The 23,982-nt window shown below is 34.3% G+C and overlaps 1 protein-coding gene across 3 annotated transcripts in view; it reads right to left on the bottom strand.

The window, feature by feature from the left end:
• The window catches only part of Znf644 (zinc finger protein 644), a 105,716-nt gene that overhangs the window by 66,294 nt on the left and 15,440 nt on the right, over positions 1 to 23,982 (bottom strand). For all 3 annotated transcript variants that reach the window (XM_077791388.1, XM_026409975.2, XM_077791387.1), the window contains exon 2: positions 3,597 to 3,657. In XM_077791388.1, the coding sequence (XP_077647514.1) occupies positions 3,597 to 3,640 (44 nt within the window). In that variant the 5' untranslated portion in view covers positions 3,641 to 3,657. The remainder of the gene's footprint in view (positions 1 to 3,596; positions 3,658 to 23,982) is intronic.

Below are 23,982 nucleotides of genomic sequence, written 5' to 3' on the forward strand. Positions count from 1 at the left end.
CTTACCTCAAACCAATCATTTATTATTTCTGAACCTTATACCTTTAAGTATAACACTGAAATAACAGAAGACATTCACAGTATTATTTATTTTTCAATGGGTTTAAAATAAGACTTGTTTAAATAGTTTGAAAAATCAGAACCAAGATGCAGTTCAAAAAGTGTAGGCTATATTAAAATATAAACTTTAGTACATTTAAGAAAATAACTGCTGGGTGCGGAATGGCACACACTTGCAATCCCACAACTCGGAGGGTGAAGCACGAGGATCACAATTTCAAAGCCAGCCTTAGCAACTAAGGCCCTAAGCAACCCAGTGAGAAACTATCTCAAAATAAAAATTTTTTTTAAATAAAATTTTTTTTAAAAGGTTGGGGATATGCCTCAGTGGTTAAGCACTCCTGGGTTCAATTCCCAGTACCAAAAAGAAAAGAGAAAAAAAGAAAGAAAATGCCAGTAAATTTGGTAAGATGAACATAGAGTTAAATGAAACTACTTTATGAAATCATTCTTGAAAACTGAAATAAAAACTTTAGTTCATGTTCCTTCTGCTCATATTTTCCCAAAGACATCCTCCAATCAAAACTCTTTATTATTTTCTTCATGGCCCAACTCAAATGATGAGGAAGACACTGAAACTGAGGATAGTATATCCATCAGTCTCTCAAGAGAAAAACTAGTCTAAAAAACCAGTAGAGAGAGTTAAATCAAGTAGTCTCAAAGTTAAACTTCTCTTGAACCTCAAATGAACAAGAACTTTACACCTTTCACATCCAGGTTGAAATAAAAGATAATCAAAGTTCTATATTTGGTAATTAACCTAAGAAAATCCTTGTAGGGAGAGAGAATGAACAGCAAGAGATGGAGGTCAATCTCCAACTCTGTGTTCAACTGCCATAGCAGAAGCCACATCAAGGAAAAATGACAAACTGATCCCACATCAAGGGGAAGAACCTCTCCTTGTTTTGGACTTACTAGAGGACAATCAAGCTTCAGTCATAAAAACCCCAGGTGTCTACTAATCCAACTAGCCAAATTTCAAATACAGAATGACATCACCAGTCAAAATGCTTTAACAATTTTAAAATGCTTCATTTCTGAAGAGAGTATATTTTTATAAATATTACATTACATATCTATGATGATAATACAAAATTTTCCAAAATTTTTTTCAGCAGCTAGCTTCCTAAGCTATAGGAATCAAAAATGCTATCAAAGTTCTTGACTATGGCTCTTCAATTTCTTCCTCCATCATTTTTCACCTATTAGAAAATGCGTAACTTCCCTTCTTACATATGTACCAATCTCAGAGCTCTGGTGACACCATAAGTTAGTGTATAGTACTTATATGTGACTAATCTATTAATATGCACTTAGTATATACAGTATACCAGGCACTGCATTTTTAAAATAAATGAGACATGAGTGGTGTCTACCTTTAAAGAGCTCACAGTTTAATAAAGAAGACAACCTACTGCAATATGGCCAGGCCTACACCAAAGCTCATGAGATGATTCTTGAAACAGAATATTTGAGAAAAAACCTGACAGCCAAGAGAAGAGGTATTAGCAATTGAGGTGGAGGAGGGCGGGGTGGGGGGAGATGTGACAACTTATACTTAGAGTACAGAAGTATGAAATATCATACTTAGTTTATTCATCTAATTCTAGGCATGTGGGCATAGCTATAGTGAAATAATTGCATGCCATGGTATAGAGCTTACATTTTATTCTGCAGGTGATAGGAAACAATAAAAGAGACAGAGGAAGAAAGTAGCATAGAAAAGTTGGCAAGTGAAACCAGAGATTTGGAAAATTCAATAAACAAAATTATAGGCAGAATATAAATATTTATAGTATATTCATATGATGTAGTATTACTCAGCAATAAAAAATAATAAAAATTATAAACTATGCATATACTCACCTCAAGAATGAAAACATCATAGTGACATGAAAACATCATAATGACAGAGGTCGGATACAAAAGAGTACTTACTATGTAATTCTATGTATATACATTCTAAGCACAGCTAAAATTAACTATACCAATAAAATTTAAAAGGTTGCTTACCTCAAGGGAAGGCTACTGGATTGGAAAGGGGGAAAGCAAAGGAAAGTTTCTGGGATAATAAAAGTTTTTATGTTTTGATCTGGATGATGGTTATATGTGCAAATATACATATAAGATGAAATGTAAATTTTACACTATATTATGTATGTTATACCACAATAAAGAAGAAAAGAACACAATTATGGTCGAATTAAGGTCAAACAAGTTAAACCAGTGTCATGCCAAAAGCAGTATCAAACTTGTAAGTAATGAGAACAAAGGTTTTAATAGACTCCATATATTCAACTAGCAAACAAAATCTCTTTTGGACATTAAAGTACAAGTCTGGTTTATTCTTTACTTCAAGAAGATTATAATACACACACGTACACACACACGTGTTCTTTATAATAAAAGCTATAAAAATAGAGTATTATTCCTCAAGAAAAAGAAAAACCCTGTTAACCAAAACTTTTTCTACATAGCAGTACCTACCATATAAGTACTACTAAAATAATTAATAAAGAATAAGAAGCATTTAATAGGATTCACGTAAGTATTCTTTACACTAACAATATACTTGCTATGATTAAATCAAAGATTGAAATTACACTAGTACTAGGGATTGACTCCAGCAGTGCCTTGACACAGAGTCTCTGTATATTGCAGAGAGTCTTGCTAAATTGCTGCAGCTGGCCTCAACTTGAGATCCTCTTGCCTCAGCCTCCCAAATCACTGAGATTACAGGCATGCAACAGTGCACACGGCTCATTATAGACTTTCATTTTTTAAGCAAACATTGAGATCAACAAATCTTTGGCAAGTTAGACAAAGACTAAATTAATTGCAATTATATCAATGTATTCTTTTCACTGAATATCCAATAGCCATATTCATTTATTGATGATAAATATAATTTTTAGCATTTCAAGAGCTTAAATTATTAAAAAGCATTCTTTTACATACCAGGTCAAAAGTGTATAATCAAAATTCAAAATTTACAAAGTCAACAGTCTTAGGAGAGCTAATCAGAATGCTACGTTTCTAGAAAAGTCCTTCAGTAAATATGCCCACAAGAAAAACATTAAAGGAATAATTTACAATTCTGAACATTAACAGAAGTAACAACTTGGAGAATTTCATTAACAGAAATAACAAAGTAAAATTCATGGAAGCAACCAAAGAGAACAATGAAGCAAGCCAACAAATTTTACACTGAATGATGAAGTGTTCCTTCATAGTGGCTAAGCCAAACACCAACTTGATTTCCTAACATGTTAGAAAATCACTGGAAATCTGTATGCATTAGAAACCCTGAATGCAAAAAAGAAGGAAAACTAAAAATTTAGATCCATAATCTGATGGTTGCTTTTTAGCACCTATCAAATCAATGAGATCAAGTCAATTTGTCAAAGTCAACTCATATTTCAAAATTTTATTAAAAATTCCATTAATTCTGGACTTTTGAAGATATATTTTTAAAACATAAATGTTTTATGTTATTTCTACTTCAATATGTAATATTTAAAGTAGTCTTCTACTTACCTAGATTTTGTCTTATTAACATCTTGCTGCAAGAACAATCTCATCCGAAATTAAATCCAATCTGAAAAAATACATGTAAAAACCATCATTTAGGATTTTTTTGTTTATTTGTTTCAGGTATGAATAACTACATCTACAATACCCTATTCTTTTAAATTAAAATCTGCAAATAAAATTATTTTCTTGATAAACTAAAACAGGAACTTGCTAAATACCTTTTTAGAGGAACAATAACCTATTCACAATGAAAAATTTCCTAGTTTTCTTTTTTAAAATTTCTGTAACAACTTGTTTTCATTAGTTTGGCAATTATAATAGTTAAAATCAGTAGTTATTTCTCTACAGAGAACTTGGTTCCAAGACCCCTTAAGGATACCAAAATCTGCAGATGCCCAGGTCCTTTATATAAAATGGCAGTCTTTCTATATAACCTATGCATATCCTTCTGTATTTTTAAATCATCTCTACATTATACAGTACCTAGTACAATGCAAATGCTGTGTAAATAGGTGCTATACTATATTGTTTAGTGATCAACAAGAAAAAAAAGTATGTACATGTTTAGTATAGAAATGTTTTCTTTCAAAAACAATTTTGATTCAGGGTTAGTTGAATGGGTGGATGCAGAATCCATGGATAGGGAGAGTGCGCTTCCTCATAAAACATACTTCAAGGTCAGAATTTATGTAATACTTATACATAACAAAATCACAACAAAAAAAGCTGGAGATAAAAAGAAAGTATGGCATGGCATAAAAGAATATACTTTTAGTAGTCATAATAGCTAATATTGAAGCATTAAGAACCATTATTCAGAAAATAACATATATTGATATTCTTCTGCTTCTTCAATTTAACCCTCAATCTACTATAGTGACTTCTTTCCCCAAAATCCACAGAAAATGTACTTACCAAAAACCTACCTATTCCTATTGTACCACATTTCACAAATTCTAAAAACTCAGTATATTGTTGCCTAAATTCTATTTATCTCCTGCCCTACCTGAAACCTACTTATTATTTTCAATTCTATATTCTTAAAAAATGGCACCAACATACTTATTTCCAACTGTCAACCTAAATTACTCTTAACTTTTCCATTTTCAAACTTACTATCTTCTCAATTTGTCCTTTCCAGAACTATGAATGATCACTTTATAATGGTTATCCTAACATGTACTTCTATGCTTTAAGTTTTGCTTCCACGTGATAAACTACAAATATCTACCTGTATCTACCTTCTACCTCCCTTTAACTTAGAACATGTTCTAACAGTTTTATTAGTCCTTCAATATTTACCTCAGTCACCCATTTTCTCAATTACTGTAGCAACTAACTGGTGAAACCTGCCTATCAACACTTTCTGCTTCTTTGTATATTTTCTAAACCACAGTATGAACATATTGAGGACAAAAACTCACTTATTTTGTTTCAGCATTGTCACTGGCTGGCAGATGAAAGCCTAAACAATGTTGGCTAAATAAGAGATTCAAATTTTGCTTGTATCTCAAAATGTATATAGAAGATAACCCAAGTAAAATTCAGGCTAATGAGTTAAATTCACTTCTTTGAGGACTGGAGAAAAAAAGTCATTATCACTTCTGGATGTAAAAATGCTACTTTACAGCTAAACATGGTGGCATATGCCTGTAATCCCAGCAGCTCAGGAGGCTGAGGCAAGAGGATCACAAGTTTGGTTCTTCCAAAGCCAGCCTCAGCAACTTAGAGAGGGCCTAAGCAACTTAGCAAGACCCTGTCTCAAAAAAAAAAAAAAAAAAAAATCATTGAGGATGTGGCTCAATGGTTAAGTATCCCTGGGTTCAAACCCTAGTACAAAAAAAAAAAAATTACTTTATGAAATAACCACATTTAAGTAAAATACAACTGACATAAATTAACCCACCACACTCTTCTATTGAGTGAATTATTTAATTTCATTGATTTTTCAGTACCAAGACTTGGGGACTAAATGCTTCTATTCCTGCAAAAAAACGGAGTTTGTGAACCAGAATTACTAGATTTATTTAAATATTAGCCTTAAGCAGAAGAAGATTAGAGAGTAAGACAAATATAGTTCTTGTATTATCAATTTAGAAAAGTGCTTCTCCAACTTTAGTGTCCATCAAAATTACCTGAAGGGCTTATTTCAGATTGCTACAGTCTGCCCCCAAAGTTTCTACTTTGGTAGGTCTACATGAAGCCCATGAATCTGCATTTCTAGTAAGTTCCTAAAGTGATACTATTTTGAGGATCACATACTGAAAACCAGAGCTAGAATTTTCTATGATGTCTAGATGAGAATATTGTCCCTGCCAACCAACGCCAGAACTGTTACTTGTTTTAAACTAAACTATAAAATCAAAGTGAAAGCATTAAAAAACCCACAAAACTCCATATAAACTGCTGAGTGTAACAGGCTGTAAATGGCCCTACAAATATTATCCACAGCCTAATCCCTGGAACCTATTATGTTACCTTATAAGGAGAAAAATGGGGGGTGGAGAGTGCTACAAGAAACATGATTAGGGAATTTGAAATGGAGAGTTCATTTGAGATCATCTGGGTAGGCCTAGTTATAATCACATGTACGCTTAAAAAGGGAGGCAGCAGGGGAAATTTGATTACACATAGAGGAAAAGGCAATTAGAAGACAGATCATAAACATCTGAAAATGTGGCCACATCCAGGAATATCAGCAGTCACCAGGATCGGGAAGAAGCAAAGAATGGACATTCCTCGTGAAGAACAGCTATGCCAACAGTATGAGTTGGGCTCTGTAACAATGATTTCAGACTTCTGGTTCTGTAATAACAATTTCAGAACTGAGAGAGAAACCATTTCTATTATTTAAACCATTCAGTTTGTGATAATTTGTTACAGCAGTATTGGGAAACTAATACTAAAGATAGCAGATTCTCAAGGAAATGGATTTGAAATACCTTTACAAAAGGTGTTAGTTTACATTTCTATTATTTAAACCATTCAGTTTGTGATAATTTGTTACAGCAGTATTAGGAAACTAATACTAAAGATAGCAGATTCTCAAGGAAATGGATTTGAAGTACCTTTACAAAAGGTGTTAGTTTATAAACTGACTAATCTGACTAATCCCAAATTTGACTCTATTTGAAGAAAAGGCATTTCAGTAGGTAAATAAATTAGATGAGGTCAAAAAGATGAGGCCCTAACACAATATGACTGGTGCCTTATAAGAGAGCCCAGGCACATATACACAGAGAAAAGGTTATCTGTGCAAGGATAGAGGCCTCAGGAGAAACAAAATCTGCCAAGAATTTGATCTTGAACTTCCTTCAGAATTGTGAGGAAATAAGTTTCTTTTGTTTATGCCACCCAGTCAGTGGTATTTAATCTCCAAGCAGATTAATAAATGAAAAGGATACATGTAGTTGCAACAATATAAATACACTTAAAATCTATTAAAATGGTAAATTTTATGTTGTGGACATTTATAACAACAAAAATAAAAGTATATATAAATGCCATATGTGCACATAAAATAACTTAGCTTTATAACTTCAGCTATAGTAATATAAGAAAATCTGAAAAAAACTTCTAACCACATTTGTTCCCCCCAAACCAAACAACCATGTTTTAGACACATTTTTTTAAATTATTATTTATTTTTATTTTTAATCAACAAATAGTAATTGTATATATTATATATTTATGGAGTACAATGTGATGTATTGGCATGATTTTACATTATGGGAAAATTAAATTACACTACTTAACAAATCTATCCATTCACAGACTTACAAATTTTTTGTGGTAAAACATTTAATACCTAACTTTAGCAATTTTAAAATATACAATGCATTATTACTGTTGTTACGATTCTGTGCAATAGATTATGAAAACCTATTCTTCCTAAAAGAAATTCTGCACCTTTTAATCAACACTGCCCCTTTCCCCATTCAGTCCTCCAATTTCCACACAGCCTGAGCGAACACCAATTTACTCTTTATTTCTAGGTTCAACATTTTTAGATTCCTCATATAAATGAGTTTATGTGATATTCATCTTTCTGTGCTGACTTGTTTCACTAAGCATTAAATCCACTAGGTTCATCCATGTTGCTGAGGATGACATAAATTCCTTCTTTCTAAAGGTTGAACAAGCACTCTATTGTGTATACACATTTTCTTTATCCATTTCATCCAATGATGGATAGCTGGGTTGCTTCTATGTCTTTGTTATTGTGAATAATGCTTCCATAGACACAAGCAAGCAAACAACTCTTCAGCATACTGTTTTCAATTCCTTTGGATTTATACCCAAAAGTGGGATTATTAGATCATATGGTAACTCTATCTTTTGTTTTCTGAGAAACCTCCATACTGCTTTCCATAAGGGCTAGTTATTTATTTATATTCCCACCAAAAATACACACTCTTGTAAATACGTACAATATCTTTTTGATAATAACAATTAGACTTTTTTAAAAGGATCTTCTAGGTAAATCTGATAGAAGTACTGTAAAATCCACACCTAAAAAGTATTATTAGAATATTACTTAGGTGGACACTGGGAAAGGGGTCCAGAAAAGAAGAAAACACTTTAAGTAGTTGGTACTGCTGGGTTTATCCAGCAGGATTTTAAGAGAAGACCTGAATATTAAAATATCAAATATATCTTCCCTAAAACCTGAAACCACAGCAAATCATGAGAAAAACATAAGACAAATTCCAAGAGTTGAAACATCCAACAGTATATCTGACCAATACTCCTAGGAACTGTTAAGGTCATTAAAAACAAAGTCTTGAGGGACCTAAGGAGAAATGTCATATTTGAAATATGACATCTGAAACAGAAAAAGAATATTAGGTAAAAACTATAGAAATCTGAATAAACTATGGCCTTTATTTAATAATAATGTGAAAATGTTGGTTCGTTAATTTTAGCAAATGTACCATACCATTGTAAACTATTAATCATAGGGAAAAATGGAGGTGAGGGGAATGTATGAGAACACTATACCATTTTGCATAAATTTTCTGTTAAGTCTAAAACTTTAAACAAATAAAGTCCATTAATTTCAAAAATATTTAAGTATTTTGAAGAGACATAAACATACTTTAAAAAATGAAAGTGAAAATTCAAAAGATTTCAACTTAAAATTCAGAGGAATTAAACTTAAAAGTTCAAGTACATGGAAAAGAAATACAGGGAAGGTTACAAAACGAGTGTTCAAAACAATGGAGTGAAAGTAAAAGCCAACAGTGGGAGGAAAAAGGGAAAATTCATGCAGAAATGTAAATTAAACAACCTACTCTTCAACCAACCCACAGGCCAAAGAAGGAATCACTAGGGAAATGGAGAAAATATATGGGGAAAAATGAAACACAATATACCAAAATGTATGGGAAACAGCAAATGCAGCACGGAGAAGGAAGTTTACCCTAGTAAAAGCTAACATGAAAAAAAGAGAACATCTCAAATCAACAACCTATCTTTATACCTCAAGGAACTAGAAGAACAACAAACTAAACTAAAACAAAAGTTAACAGAAGGAAAGAAAAGATAAAGATTAAAGCAGAGATAAGTAAATAAGAGCAACCAAATTTGACAAACCCTAAGCTAAACTAAGAAAAAAAGAAGACTCAAAAAACTAAAATCAGAAATGGGACTTTACAACTGATGCCAAAAGATTATAAAAACAATTTTTTGCACATCAACAAATGGGAAAGCCTAGAAGAAATGGATATATTCATGAAAAAATATATCGACCAAAGCTGAGTCACAAAAAATAAAAACTCTGAAAGACCTAGAACTAGTAAAAGGAGATTAGATGCAATGATCAAGAACTTTCCAAATAAGAAAAGCCCAGGTCTAAATTACTTTTCTGACCAAACATTTAAAGAATTAACATGAATGAATCATCATCAAACTCTTCCACAGAATCAAAGAAGAATATTTCAAATTCATTCTATTGACATTATCCTGAAACTAAAGCCACACATACTCAACAAGAAAAAAAAGTACAGTCTAATATCACTGGATGAATGATGCAAATATCTTCAGCAAAACTAATCCAACACCATAGTAAAAGGACTGTACCCTGTGATTTATTCCTGGAATGCAAGGATAGTTCAACATCTGAAACCAATATACCACATTTACAAAATGAAAGGGGAAAAAAATCACATTATTTCAAAGTGTAACAAGAGCATTTGGTAAAATTCAATACTAATTCATTTAAAAAAAACACTCAACAAATAACAAAGAAAGAAGGAAACCACCTCAGCATAATAAAAGCTATATACAAAAAAAAAGCCTACAGAGCTAACATTCTCAAGGGTAAAAGAGTAAAAACTTTTTCCTCTAAGATCAAGTTTCGCAAAACTTGCTCACTCTCATCATTTCTATACTAACAATTAGATGAAAAATAAAGTACATTCATATTGGAAAAGAAACTGTAAAATCAGCCCTGTTCTTGGATGATGTGAACTTATGGTAAAAACAACAACAACCAAACCCCTAAATTTAAAAAAAAAAAAAAAAAAATCAATCATTAAAACTAATAAATTTCAGCCAAGTTTCAGAATTAAAACACACACACACACACCCCAGGTACATTTCTATATACTACGAATGACCAATCCAAAAAAGAAGTTAAGAAAACAATTCCATTTAAAATAGCAAAAAAAGAATACTTAGGAATTAACCAAGTACACACAATACACTTGCACACTGAAAAATACAAAATACTGCCAAAGAAATCTTACAAGATACAAACACATGGAAAGACACTGTGTAATCATAGACTAAAAGCTTCAGGACCCTGGATTTTGCTGTTAATTTTTGAATACCCAAAAAACACAGGCAACAAAAACACATATTGACAAATAGGACCAGGTCAATCATAAAACTCTGCACATCAATGGAAACAATCAACAGAGTGAAATGACAACCTATGGAATGGAAGAAAATATTTACAAATCACATATTTGATAAGGGTGAATATTGAAAATACATACGGAATTCATATTTGACAACACAACAAAATGACCTAATTTCTAAAATGGGCAAAGGACTTGAATATAAAATGCAGCCATTCTAAGAATTAGTAAGCAGTTTCTCAAAAAATTTAATGGGATTATCATGTGACTCAGCAATCCTACTTCTAAGTATACATGCAAAAGAATTCAAAGCAGGATGTCAGAGAGGTATTTGCATACCCATGTTCATAGCACACCCATGTTCACAGCAGAGTATCAAATCAAACACAATATCAAAAAAGTAGAAAACACTCCAATTGCTTACCAGTGGATAAATGAATAAAGGAAACATAGTAACATATTTGCTGAGAGCCACAGCCGAATCAGAATGGCCCCAGGCATTTTGCCAGAAGTAATGGTTGAGAGGCGAGCCATTAAGATGATATTAAGTTAAACTGTCTATAATTGCTGTGATTGGATGATGCTGGATTGAAACAGGCTGTGTATTCAATTGTGTATTAGACCTTTACTGTCCGTACAGGGCAGCTCTTGCTGCCTCGGGTGCCCGCTACTTTGGAGTTCCCAATGAGTTCTTGCGGGCTTCCCAATGAGTTCTAGCGGGGTTCCGAGAGTGAGTGCAGCACGGTGGAGGGAGTTCCGGTTGGTGTGTGGTGTTCCTGGGGGCCACGTGGGTGGAGTTCGGGAGAGTTGCCGGGGAGTGTGTGTGGAGTGCTGTTGGAGTTCAGGCAATAAAGTTTCCTGTTTCAACATACAAGTGCTTTGTGGCGGCTCGGTGATTTGTGCCCAGCCAGACTGCAACATTTGGTGGCCCATGAGGGGAACACCTGAATCTCGGAGGTAAGTGAAATTGCTCACCCCTGAGGGAAGGAGAGAGAATGGGTGACCATTACAAAAAAACAATGTGTTCTTGTTTTGATTTGTTTTGGTTTTGTTTCAAGCTGCATGTCCCTAGAATTTTCTCAGGAAAAATGGGAAAAATGGTTGGCTAGAGGTTTGAAGTTGTTTGGCCCTGAAGAAGAGATAGAGATAGACCACGAATATACATTTCAAGAAAATAGGAAAATTGATACAATGATTTTTTTTTGTTCCATTTTGCTTCGGTTTTGTTTTGAGCTATCTTGTTGAGTTGCATTATCCTTGTAGCAGAAATATGGGGTCAGAAATTAGCAAAAACCAAACCGAAAGAATGTTAAGTAAATTGTTAGAAGGAGAAGGCACCCCAGTAAAACCAAAAACAGGGCATACGTTGATACAATACAAAAATGTAGCCCATGACTTTTTAAGGAGGAGTTGTTGAATATATCACAATGGGACCATCATGGTGAAGATTTAACAGAAAAGGAAAAGAAAAACCCAGGAACTCTGGCAGTTGGCACATTACCGTTATGGACGTTGGTACGATTTCGTTTGCCTAGTCCAAAGCCTTCAGTTCAGACTTATAGTAGAAGATCAAGTAAAAGAGAAGGTCTCTTGAGCTAGTCAGACAGAGGCAGAAAATTTAAAGGAGGAAGAACTATCAGGGGAAAAGTTACAACAGAAGGCTGCTACTAACACCTTTCTATCACCAGAGGGCGTAAGTGTCCAACCAACAGCTCCACCTATACAGACAACATATGCTGGGGAGCCCCGAACCTCTGTAGTTGATAGATGGGATCCTGAGACAGGACCTCAAAGATTAGCATGCCCTATACTTGAGCAGGCAGGAGGGCAGCGAATTCACCGTGCTTTAGATTTCAAAACAGTGAAGCAGTTAAAGGAGGCTGTAACAACCTATGGTCCCCAAGCACCCTTCACTATATAAGCATGATCGAATCAATTACCAACTTGGACATGACGCCAGCAGATTGGGCTAGTATGTGTAAAGTTGTGCTAAATGGAGGGCAATATTTGTTATGAAAGGTTGCCAATGAGAAATTCTGCACAGAGATGGCTAGGCGATATGCAGCAGCTGGTTATCCTCAGAGAAATCTAGATATGTTGTTAAGAAAACAACCTTATGAGGATCAGCAGCAACAAATTAGATATGATCCTGCTATATACTCACAAATTGCTGCAGGTGCAGTTAGGGCATGGAAGACTTTACAAGGACATGGAGATTTACAAGATCAATTATCTAAGGTAATACAGGGAGCTAATAAACCTTACGTTGAATTTGTAGATAGGCTTATTCAAACAGCTACCGGAGTTTTGGGGGATACAGAACAAGCATTAATAAAACAACTGGATTATGAGCAGGCAAATTGTTGGTGCAGAGAGGTCATTAGACCATGGAAACATGAAGATTTAAACACATATATTAAATTATGTAGAGACATTAATGAACAAGGGCAAGTCTTGGCAGCTCCAGTACAACAGGCTTTAGATGCCAGGCCAAAAACATGCTATAATGGTGAACAAACAGGACATTTTAAAAGGAATTGCCGCATAGGAAGAGGGTTTAACAAAACTAGGTATCAAAGGGGTAGAATACCGGGTATTTGCCCACGATGCTGTAGAGGGAGACATTGGGCTAATGAATGCCGTTCTCAAACCACCATAGAGGGTACTCCGTTATCAAAGAACGGATAAGGACCAGGTGTTTACCCACGATATCATGGAGAAAAGCATCGGGCTCCATTGCCAAAAAACTGACAGGGGGGCCCAATGCTCCGGGGCCCACGACCACAAATATACAGGGCACTGGAGGAACCCAGCAACCCTATCAGGGTAGTGCCCAAGACACATTATCTATCAGATCTCTCATCAGACAAACCAGAGGGAGCACAAGGTTGGACATCTGTGCCTCCGCCGCCAGAGCAGTACTAACTCCAGAGATGGGAGTTCAAATCATTCCCACAGGAGTAAAAGGACCTCTTCCCCAAGGAACAGTAGGCTTATTGTTAGGACACAGTTCTTCTACTCTAAAAGGACTTATGATAAATCCTGGGGTAATTGATCCCAATTATGAAGGTGAAATAAAAATTATAGCTAGTTTTCCAAGAGGTATATCAGTAATTTCACCAGGAGATAGAATAGCACAGTTATTAATAATACCCAGCCTGCATGATAAATTTTCTAGGAGTACTATAGAAAAAGGTTCCAGGGGATTAGGCTCCACAGGTGTAGATTGGGCCATGCTGTCTTTAAATTTAGATTCTCGCCCAATGTTAAAACTAAATATTCAAGGACATGAATTTAATGGGCTACTGGATATAGGTGAAGACCTTAGCATCATCTTCCAACAAGAATGGTCAAAACATTGGCCGTTACAACAAGCCACTCAAACGCTTTGAAGCCTAGGAGTGGCAACTAATCCCCATAGAAGTGCAATGATATTAGACTGGAAGGATCCTGAAGGATGTGAAGGAACTATACAGCCATATGTATTGGATCATCTTCCTATAAATTTATGAGGACGAGATGTCCTAGACCAATTAGGTTTGACATTAACAAATAACATCAATCCAAATGCGCCCACTATTATGGCTAGATAAGGTTTTAGGAAAGGAAAAAGATTAGGAGAAAAAGGACAAAGTACAGTGGCGACAATACAAATTCATGAAAAAATAGATAGACATGGATTGGGTTTTCAGCAGGGGTCACTGAGACAATAAAAATTACTTGGAAATCAGAAAGACCAGTATGGGTTCCTCAGTGGCCCCTGACTAAAGAAAAAATACAAGCAGCCCATGACCTGGTCAAACAACAATTAGCGGAGGGACATATACAACCTTCCGTATCTCCCCATAATACTCCCATTTTTGTCATTAAAAAGAAATCTGGTAAATGGAGATTATTGCAAGATTTAAGAGCCATTAATAATGAGATGGTTATTATGGGACCTGCTCAATCAGGGATTCCCCAATTGTATGCTTTGCCAAAAACCTGGTATGTTTTAGCTATAGATATTAAAGATTGTTTTTTTTCAATTCCAATTCATCCTGATATGGATAGTCCACGTTTTGCATTTACTGTCCCTGCGTTGAATCATGAAGGTCCTGATCAGAGATATGAATGGAAAGTAGTCCTTCAAGGGATGGCTAACAGCCCAACTATGTGTCAAATTTATGTTAACAAAGCAATCCAGCCACTTAGAAATCAAAATCCTGAACTACAAATACTTCACTATATGGATGATGTATTATTAGCACACAAAGATAAAAACACATTGCTAGAATGTTACGCCACATTTACAAACTTATTAAAAATTATAACCTAGAGATAGCAATAGATAAAGTACAATTAAATTTTCCAATTAATTATTTAGGAGTTCTATTATCCTCAACCATGGTCCATCCACCAAAAATTCAAATACGAGTAGATCAATTCAAATCATTTAACGACTTTCAAAAGTTATTAGGAGACATAAATTGGATAAGGCCTTATCTAGGCATACCAACAGGAGAGTTGAGACCTTTATTTGATATCCTAAAAGGTCCATCAGATCCAAATTCACCCCGAATGTTAATGCCTGAAGCAAGAAAGGCATTAAAAATCATTGAAACATATATGGAAAATATGCATTTGGAGAGAATTGATATAAGTTTGCCTTTTATTATTTATTGTACTACCAACAAAAAATATTCCTACAGGAGTATTTTGGCAAGAAGGTCCATTATTGTGGGTACATTCATTTTATTCTCCTAACACTATTCTTACGAGGTATCCTGAGGCTATAGGACAACTGATACTCAAAGGAATAAAAGCAGCTAAGGGAGTGTTTGGAATTTCTCCCAATAAAATTATTACTCCATATACTATGTATCAAATTGATGAGTTAGCTAATGAGTTAAATACTTGGGCAATAATCATGTGCAAATCTAATGTTTCATTTGATAATCACTTACCATCTAATCTTTTGCTGTCTTTTTGGTCTTTAAACATGATTTTATTATATGTCAATTTTAGTTCAATAACTTTTAAAATTCACAATGTGCAAAGAATAAAAAATATAAAAAAATTAAATCTCAAAATTAATTTATAATGACAGTACATTAAAACAATAATATCACAGTCATTTAAGAGTGAAAGTGCAAGTGAATCATCTTCCAACAATTTACCAACATCTACTTACAAATGCCAATTCAATGCATATACAATGCTTCCAAAATCTTATCAGATACGTTTTGTCAGGCTAACCAGAGTACCTTTTCCTCCTTGCTACTGAGTCATCTGGACTAAAGGGCACAGGCATACATAATTTATATCTATACCCAAACATAATGTCTGCTAAACTATGAGATCAGAAATAAACACACATTAAGATTAATTTAATTTACAGATCGGACCAAAATACAGGATTGCAAAAATAGCCCCAATTCTGCATTAACCCATTATTCATGTTATTTGGAAATGAAACTTTGCAGCTTCTCCCATCAAGAGATAAAAGTCTTTTTTTTCCGCCAACACGTGAACTCTGGGATTAATCTTATAAGGAACACCAGTAGAATGCCACAGATTTCGATTTGTTCATTTTGAGTCTACGCTTCAAGAGACCTACTCTTTCAAAATCTTCATACCACCATGAAAACAAACTGTAATTGGTTGGAGGATCAGAGGACATCTCAGATGTCTTGCCCTATCCTAGAGCAGCCTATATCAAACCAATTCCCATATCAAATATATGACAGAACCCAGCCAAAAGCAGCAGAGCCACCTTCCTAACTGGCTACTAAACACAGATTCATAAATAAACCTGACCAAAACCAGAAACACTGCCTGGCTGATCAGACTTATTCTAATAACACTTTTACTGCTTTATACCAAATTCCAGAGTAATTTCCTACACTATATTAATTGCTAACTGCAGTAATAGCTAAGTGAATAAGTAGTACTGAATTGACAATATCAACTCTAGCTTAATATAATAATTCAATTTTTCTTATCCTTAGGCATTTAGAATAGCATGATCTTTATCTCTTAACTTCTGAAGACAAAGGAAAAGAAAGGAACAAAAAAAAAACCTAATTCGGGCTGGGGCTGGGGCTAGCAGTAGCGCACTTGCCTGGCATGTGTGAGGTCTATAGGTTCAATTCTCAGCATCATGGTCCATTAATAACTTTAAAAAAAAATTTTTTTTAATTGGGGAAAAAAAAACACCCTGGGGCTGGGGTTGTGGCTCAGCAGTAGCACGCTCGCCTAGCATGTGCAAGGCGCTGGGTTCAATCCTCAGCACCACATAAAAATAAATAAAATAAAGGTATTGTATCCAACTAAAAAAATAAATATTAAAAAAAACTAATTCTTTAATTAGCAGTGATTCTACAAAACATTGTCCAAGTTTTTCAAAGCAGGTGTATTAAAACTGAGTGAAATCATTTTTGTAAGTAATGTCACCACTTATAATTTGTTGAGAAATTTTGTTGTTATATGTTGTTGAATCCAACCATATAGTAAAATTTTTCAAGATACTCCAAAATCTGTTTAAAATGTTATTCAGGAATCTGCTACCTTATTAGTTCCTTGATTTATTTTAATGGCATACAGATTTTCCTTCTGGAATATATTCTTACTCAACTATGAAAGTGGCACCCCTGGATGGAGGGATAAACAAACCGACCCCCAGGCTAACCAGAGTACCTTTTCCTCCTTGCCACTGTAATTTATTCACAGATGGGAATACAGCCCAAAGTAGGATATATGGAATTCTTCTCAAGATGTTCACATGCCTGAAATAACTGTATAGTGGAAGAGACCTAGTAGAGATATTGAACAAAATATTAAAGCCCGTCAATTTGAAGGTATTGGAAAGCTAACACAATAACAAACAATGACCATGCCAAGATTCCAGAGATAATGGAAATCTACAGATGTGAACCAAGCAAACAGGGATCCTTTTACCTTAGGGTAACTGTCAATACAGATGAGGCAGCTGACCAGTATTTCTGATGTTGTTGTAGAGCTAGGGATACCAAAGGTTCAGAAATGGCTAAAATCATATTATAATAGTCTGGATCTCAAATGTCCTCCCCAAACACCCATATGCTAAAGGCCTGGTTGCCAGGCTGTGGCACCACTGAGAGGTGGTGGAACCTTTAGGAGGTAGGGCCTAACAGAAGCAGTTAAGTCACTAGGAGGAATACTCTTGAAAGAGATATTAGGATCCTGGTCCTTTCCTTTCTTTTTGCTTCCCAGCCACCATGAGCTATGCAGTGTTTTAGCACCATGTACTCTCACCACCATGATGGACTATGCTGTCACAGGCCTAAAGCAACAAGCAAGCATAAACTGAAACCCCTCACACTGTGAGTCAAAATAAACCTTTTCTCTGATAAAACTGCTTCTCTTAGGTGTTTTGTCAAAGCAATGCTGATCTAATACACATACTATATTCCGACCACTTGAGTTAGACTCCAAAGAATTCAAGTCAGTCAGAAGTAAACAAGTCCTGCTAAAATCCTGCAGTTCTGCTAAAGACACCTAGGTGACCAAATAACAAAACTCTCTATCTCCTAAATTTAATTAAGGCAATCCCAAATTCTAGTCACCATAAGTGTCTGGAACATACAAAATAAAAATAATCTCTGGAGAAAGATAGTATCCCTCTAAGACTCACAGTTTAGACCTGGAAAAGCAGCTTGAAAATTACAGGGAAAAAAAACATGGCAGCTAGGGAAACAGGAATAAAGAAAAGTTCTGAATATAAATTGTGCCAAGTCACCTGATGTCTAACAATGTAGGCATAAAGGAGACCTGAGGGGGTTGAAAGGAAAAAAAAAAAAAGCAGAGACCAGAGAGAGTACTACATTTGAAAAACAGAGCTATCCTATGAGTTGGCTGCTTTTTCAACACAGAGCATTCCCCAACTGTGTAGTTTGGGCAGCAGAAAGCTAAAACTCTCAAGAGCCAACTGCCAGACGATAGAGCCCAAGCCCAAGCCCAAGGAAATCAGTAGAATCCCTGGAAGCAAGAAAACCACAGCACAAGCTTCAAAAATTTGGATAAAAACCATCTTAGACACAAAGAGACCTCTAAGACACCAAGCCAAAAAAGCAACAACTAGAAACCAGAAGAGAAAAAATCTCAGTGGCTGCATACTTCAAGAGAAACCAAGTTTGCGTTCTAAGACTGGGCAAGTTACCTACCTACCCAAAATAAAGGTCACCAATACCAAGCACATTTAACAAAATCCACTAACTAAAATGTATGTATAATGTCCAGTTTTCAAAGAAAAATGACATGCTATGCAAAGAAACAGGAAAATCTGACCCACACAAAGGGAAAAAAGGGGGAGTCAATATACTGATTTTGAGTATACTTGAATCTTGGAGATAGTACAGAAAGAATTCAAAGCAGTTATTTAAAGTATATTACAAAAAGTCAAAGAAAATATATTCAAATAAATAGAAACAATAAGAAATAAAAAGCTTAACAGTAACTTAAATTCTAAAAACTTACCAAATAGGCTCAACAAAAAATTTAAAAAGAATGAATGGCAATCTTGAAAATAGGGAAATAAAACTATACAATCCAAAGACAGTTAAGCAACTAAAGAAAACTCTAAGTCTCAGAAACTAGTAGGACATTATGATACAGTCCAACACAGATATAACTAAATTCCCAGAAAGAAAAGGTAGAAAAAGAGTGCCCCCTCAAAAATGTTGAAGAAATAATGGCCAAAAACTTTCTCCGATTTAATAAAAAGCACTTACATATATATAGAACCAAGAATCTTGACAAACCCAAGAAAGATAAACACAAAGAACTACTTTTACATATATACATATATCTTAGTCAAGTCACTGAAAACTGAAGAGAAAACCTTGAGAGCAGCCAGAGGAAAATGGTAACATAAGGAAAAATTGGCTTATCCTCAGAAAAAAAAATGAAGGTGAAAAAACTGATATTTTCAGAAAAGCAAGAATTGTGTTTGTGCCAGCAGTATCAAAAAGACAAATTCATAACAGTAGATTTCAAAAGATCTCTAATTGAATCATTATGCAGAAACTGAACTGGCAGAAATACAAAAATTTTGAACAACATGATTAGCAAAACTAACAACAGACCACAATGGAATAAGCATTTGTTTCCATCCCAAAATTCTTATATTGAATCCTAACCCCCAATACGATGGTTTTAGGTGAAGTCTCTGAAAAATAATTGGGTCATGAAGATGTAAGTCTGAATAAAAAGGACCAAAAGGAAATCCAGAAAATTTTCCCACCGTTGTTCCCACATGTGAGGACATAGCACGAAGACATCAATCTGCAAACTGAAAGAGGGCCCTTAGCAGAACAGGAATACATTTCTGTTGTTTATAAATTATCCAGTCTATAGTACAGGTTAAACACCCTCATCCAAAACTGTGAAATCTAAAATACTTCAAAAATCCAAAACCAGGGGCTCAAAGTGAATGCAAATATCCCCAAATCAATTATCAATCATCATCATCATCTAAAATCCAAAACACTTCTGGTTCAAATCATTTTGGATAAGGGATACTGAGCTTATATTTTGTTACAGCAGCACAAGCTAGTATAACATATGGCAATGCAATAATGAGCTACAGTTACGACAATAGAGATAAATGTCACAAATGCAATATTTAAAAAGAAGCTAGGATCCATTTATACAAATTTTATTTTTAAAAAATGAAAAAAATTCAAAAACTATTTTTAGGTGATAAAAATATAGAGCAAAAAGACATCCCACCCCCCCCCCATAGAAGACAAAATGTCAGTTGCCTAAGGAAAAAGGAAAATGTCTGATGAGGGGGACAGCATTACCTACTAACCAACCTTGCCCTAATCCTTTCATATTTCAAGCAATAGACTTAAACCAGTATCTTGATTGTTTTTAAACTTTAGATAAAACTGCTCCCTGTGTAAGAAAATGACAATTCTCTGACAATCCCCTCTACAACTCCTGAAAACTATATCATAACCACACAAGACGACCAGCTGATTTTTGACAAAACTGCAAAAGCCATCAATAGGGAGAGGAGGGTCTTTCAACAATTAGTGCTGGAACAATGAGAATGATGTAAACATGGGGGAAATTACCTGAACTTCAATATCTATACCAATACTAACTCAAAATGGATCAGATATAAGTGTAAAATGTAAAGCCATCAAACTCTTAGAAGATAGGAGAGAATCATGATCTAGACATAGAAAGATTTCCTAGAAATATCATCAAAAGCACAATCCACAAAAGAAAAAAACAACAAACTGGATTACATCAAAATTAAATCATTTGCTCTGTAAAATATGCTTTTAAGTGTATGAAAACAACAAGTGACAGATTTTGAGAAAATGTTTGCAAACTATATACTTGACCGAAGATTCATCTAAAATATTAAATAATTCTCAAAACTTAATAGTAGGACATCAGCAAAAAAATATATATAAGAAGGAAGACTCAAAATCACATCCTCATAAAACCAACAACAGTGGCAAAAATTGGAAAATCAACTTTTTCTAAACTCAAAAATAACCAACAGTTTGCATAATCCAAAGGACAGTTTATTCAAGCCAGATAGCTGATCCTTGGTGTTTCAGTTAGTTTGGTGGGCCTGTAACCATACAACCAACAAGAACAACTTACAGGAGGAAAAGTGTATTTCAGCTCACAGTTTCAGAGGTTCAGCCCACAATCAGCCAACTCCAAAGCTCTGGGCCAAAGGTGAGCAGAAAATGCTACAAGGGTGTAGCAGAGAAGAGCTGCTCAGTTCATGATAACTAGGAAGCAGAGAAAGACTGAAAAGTGCCAGGGACAAAATATAAACTCCAAATGCATACCCCTCAGTGACCTACTTCCTCCAATCATACCCTATTTGCCGAAGCTACTACCAGTTAATATATTCAAATGAATTTATCCACTGATGCACTAAGCCACAAACGCAGCCCATAGAAGGCTATCTTAATTTGAACTGGTTCAGAACTCACCCAATATAAAAAACTGTCCCCTCAAAAAACCACACACACAACTCCAGAGCATTTGTCAAAAACAATAAGAAGCAATTGTTTCATAGTAAAACTGGCTGCAGCAAAGGAAAACAGGTAGGACAAAAAATAGACCCCCAAAAAACCTTTAAAATACAAAAGCTGGAGGCTCTGAAAAGCTCAACATATTCCCTGAGAATCTAAAAGACATTGTTGAGTATGTGTAGGTCTGTGCACATGCCCAGGAAAGACCTGATAAGGCCCTAAGTATCTACATCTGTCTAGCCCTAAGGCTCCAAAAAAGCAGAAAGTGAAGAGTAGAGAGTTATAAACTTTTTAGTTGAGTGTTAAAAGTGTTGAAGATATTGTACAGAACCTCAAAAAATAATGGGAAATTTATCAGTTGAGATATTTAAGGAACTCTCTGTTAATTACTAGCTGATCACCAACCTAAGTGGACAGAGATTTCAATGGCCACTCTTGACAATACAGATTTTATACAATTTACACAGAAAAAATCCCTAAACCCCACAATAACAAACACTGGGGTGGGGCAATATGATTACCAAACTGCTACATTATTTAAAACATATAGGTTTCAACCAAAAATTACAAAACATTTCAAAAAATAAGAAACTATGATTTATACACACAGGAGGAAAAAAGCAGTCAAAAGAAAATGTTCCTAAGGAAACATTAAATTAAACTTAATTAGACCAAGTTTTAAAATCAATTATTTTAAATAAATTTTAAAAAACTAAAGGAAATCCATATATAAAGGATTAGAGGGAAAGAAATATACTATCAATAAGAGATAAAATTACGAATGGGAACCAAATAGACCAAAATTCTGGAGTTTTTTTGTTTGTTTGTTTTTAAATATTTATTGTTTAGTTGTAGTTGAACACAATACCTTTATTTTATTTATTTTTATGTGGTGCTGAGGTTCAAACCCAGGGCCTCGCATGCACTAGGCGAGTGCTCTACCGCTGAGCCACAACCTCAGGCCACTGTTTGTTAAATCTGTTCTAATTAGTTATACATAAACAAAATTTTGGAGTTTAAAAGCACAATAACTAAAATAAACAATGCAGTAAAGGGTTTGCATAACAGATATGAATAGGCAATAGAAAAAAAAATTACTAATCCTGAAAACATATCAATTGATATTTTACAGTCTGAGGAACAAAAAAAAACAAATGAAAAAGAAAAATGTGTAAGGCCTAAAAGACCTGCAGGATCCCATTAAATATAACAATATAACATAATGAGAATTACAGAAGAAAGGGGTGGTAACAGAGAACAAGGAACATTTTAAGAAACGTGAATAAAAATTCCCCCCAAATTTGATTTTTAAAAAAATTACCTAAACACCCCCTAAAAAAGTTCAAGCAACTACAAGTAAGATAAATTCTGAGATCCACACCTACACATCATAATGAGACTGTAAAAAGGCAAAGAATCCTAAAAGAGGCAAGAGAAGCAACTTACTACATATAGAGAAGATTCTAAATGATACTATCATTTTTCAACAGAAATCATGGAGGCTGGTGGCAATAGGAAAATATATTCGAAGTATTAAAAGAAAAAGACCATCAACCAAGAATTCTCTATTTTTCAAAACCAAAGGATATCAAGATATTCACAAATACTAAAAAATTGTCTTCAAGTTGAAAGGAAAACATACTAGAGAGAGTTAACTCGAATCTATGTAAAGAAATAGAACATGGTGAAAGTAACTACATGGGTAATTATAAAAGTATAATTTTTCCATATGTGATTCTTTGTTTTCTATTGAATTTTAAAAAATAAAAGGATGTTTTCTGTGTAATAATAATAGTACAAAGGAAGGGGAAGGAATAGAGCTAAACAGAGGAAAATTTTTCTAAATTATTGAAATTAACTTGATACTACCAAAGTCATTAACCACTAGGAAAATGAAAAAATGTATATATAGCATAAAACAAAGGATTGAAAAGGTATACTAGAAAATACCTGTTTTTAAAAAATTATAATTATTAACTCATGTTAATCGAATAAATTAATGGGTTTCTCTATGACATTTCTATACAGGCACATATAATGCTTTGCTTGAATTCACCCTCTAATATCCTCTTTTGCCCTCTCCATACCAAAACTGATTCAAGAGGACACAGGAACTCTTGAGTAGATTTGAAAAATAATGAGTAACCAAAAAACATCCCATGAAGAAAATCCCAGGACAAAAGGCTTCTCTAGTAAAATCTATATTTTAGATTTAAAGAATTTACCAGCCTTCTCAAATTCTTGGACCAATCTTAACTCATTCTAAAATGCTAACATACTCTCATACCCAAACCAGGCACCTAGCACAAGAAAATTACAAATATCCCTATGAATTAAGTCGCAAATATTCCCATCTACAAGGTGAGCATTCCTAATTCAAAAATTTGAAACCTAAAACTTTTGAGTACCTGACCCTCAAGTGGTACAGGCTATTCAAATACTCCAAAATCTGAAAAACTCTAAAATCAACATTTCTGGTTCCAAGCATTTCAAATAAGA

Source organism: Urocitellus parryii, chromosome 11, assembly GCF_045843805.1.
Source record: "Urocitellus parryii isolate mUroPar1 chromosome 11, mUroPar1.hap1, whole genome shotgun sequence".
Classification (NCBI taxonomy): Eukaryota; Metazoa; Chordata; class Mammalia; order Rodentia; family Sciuridae; genus Urocitellus; species Urocitellus parryii.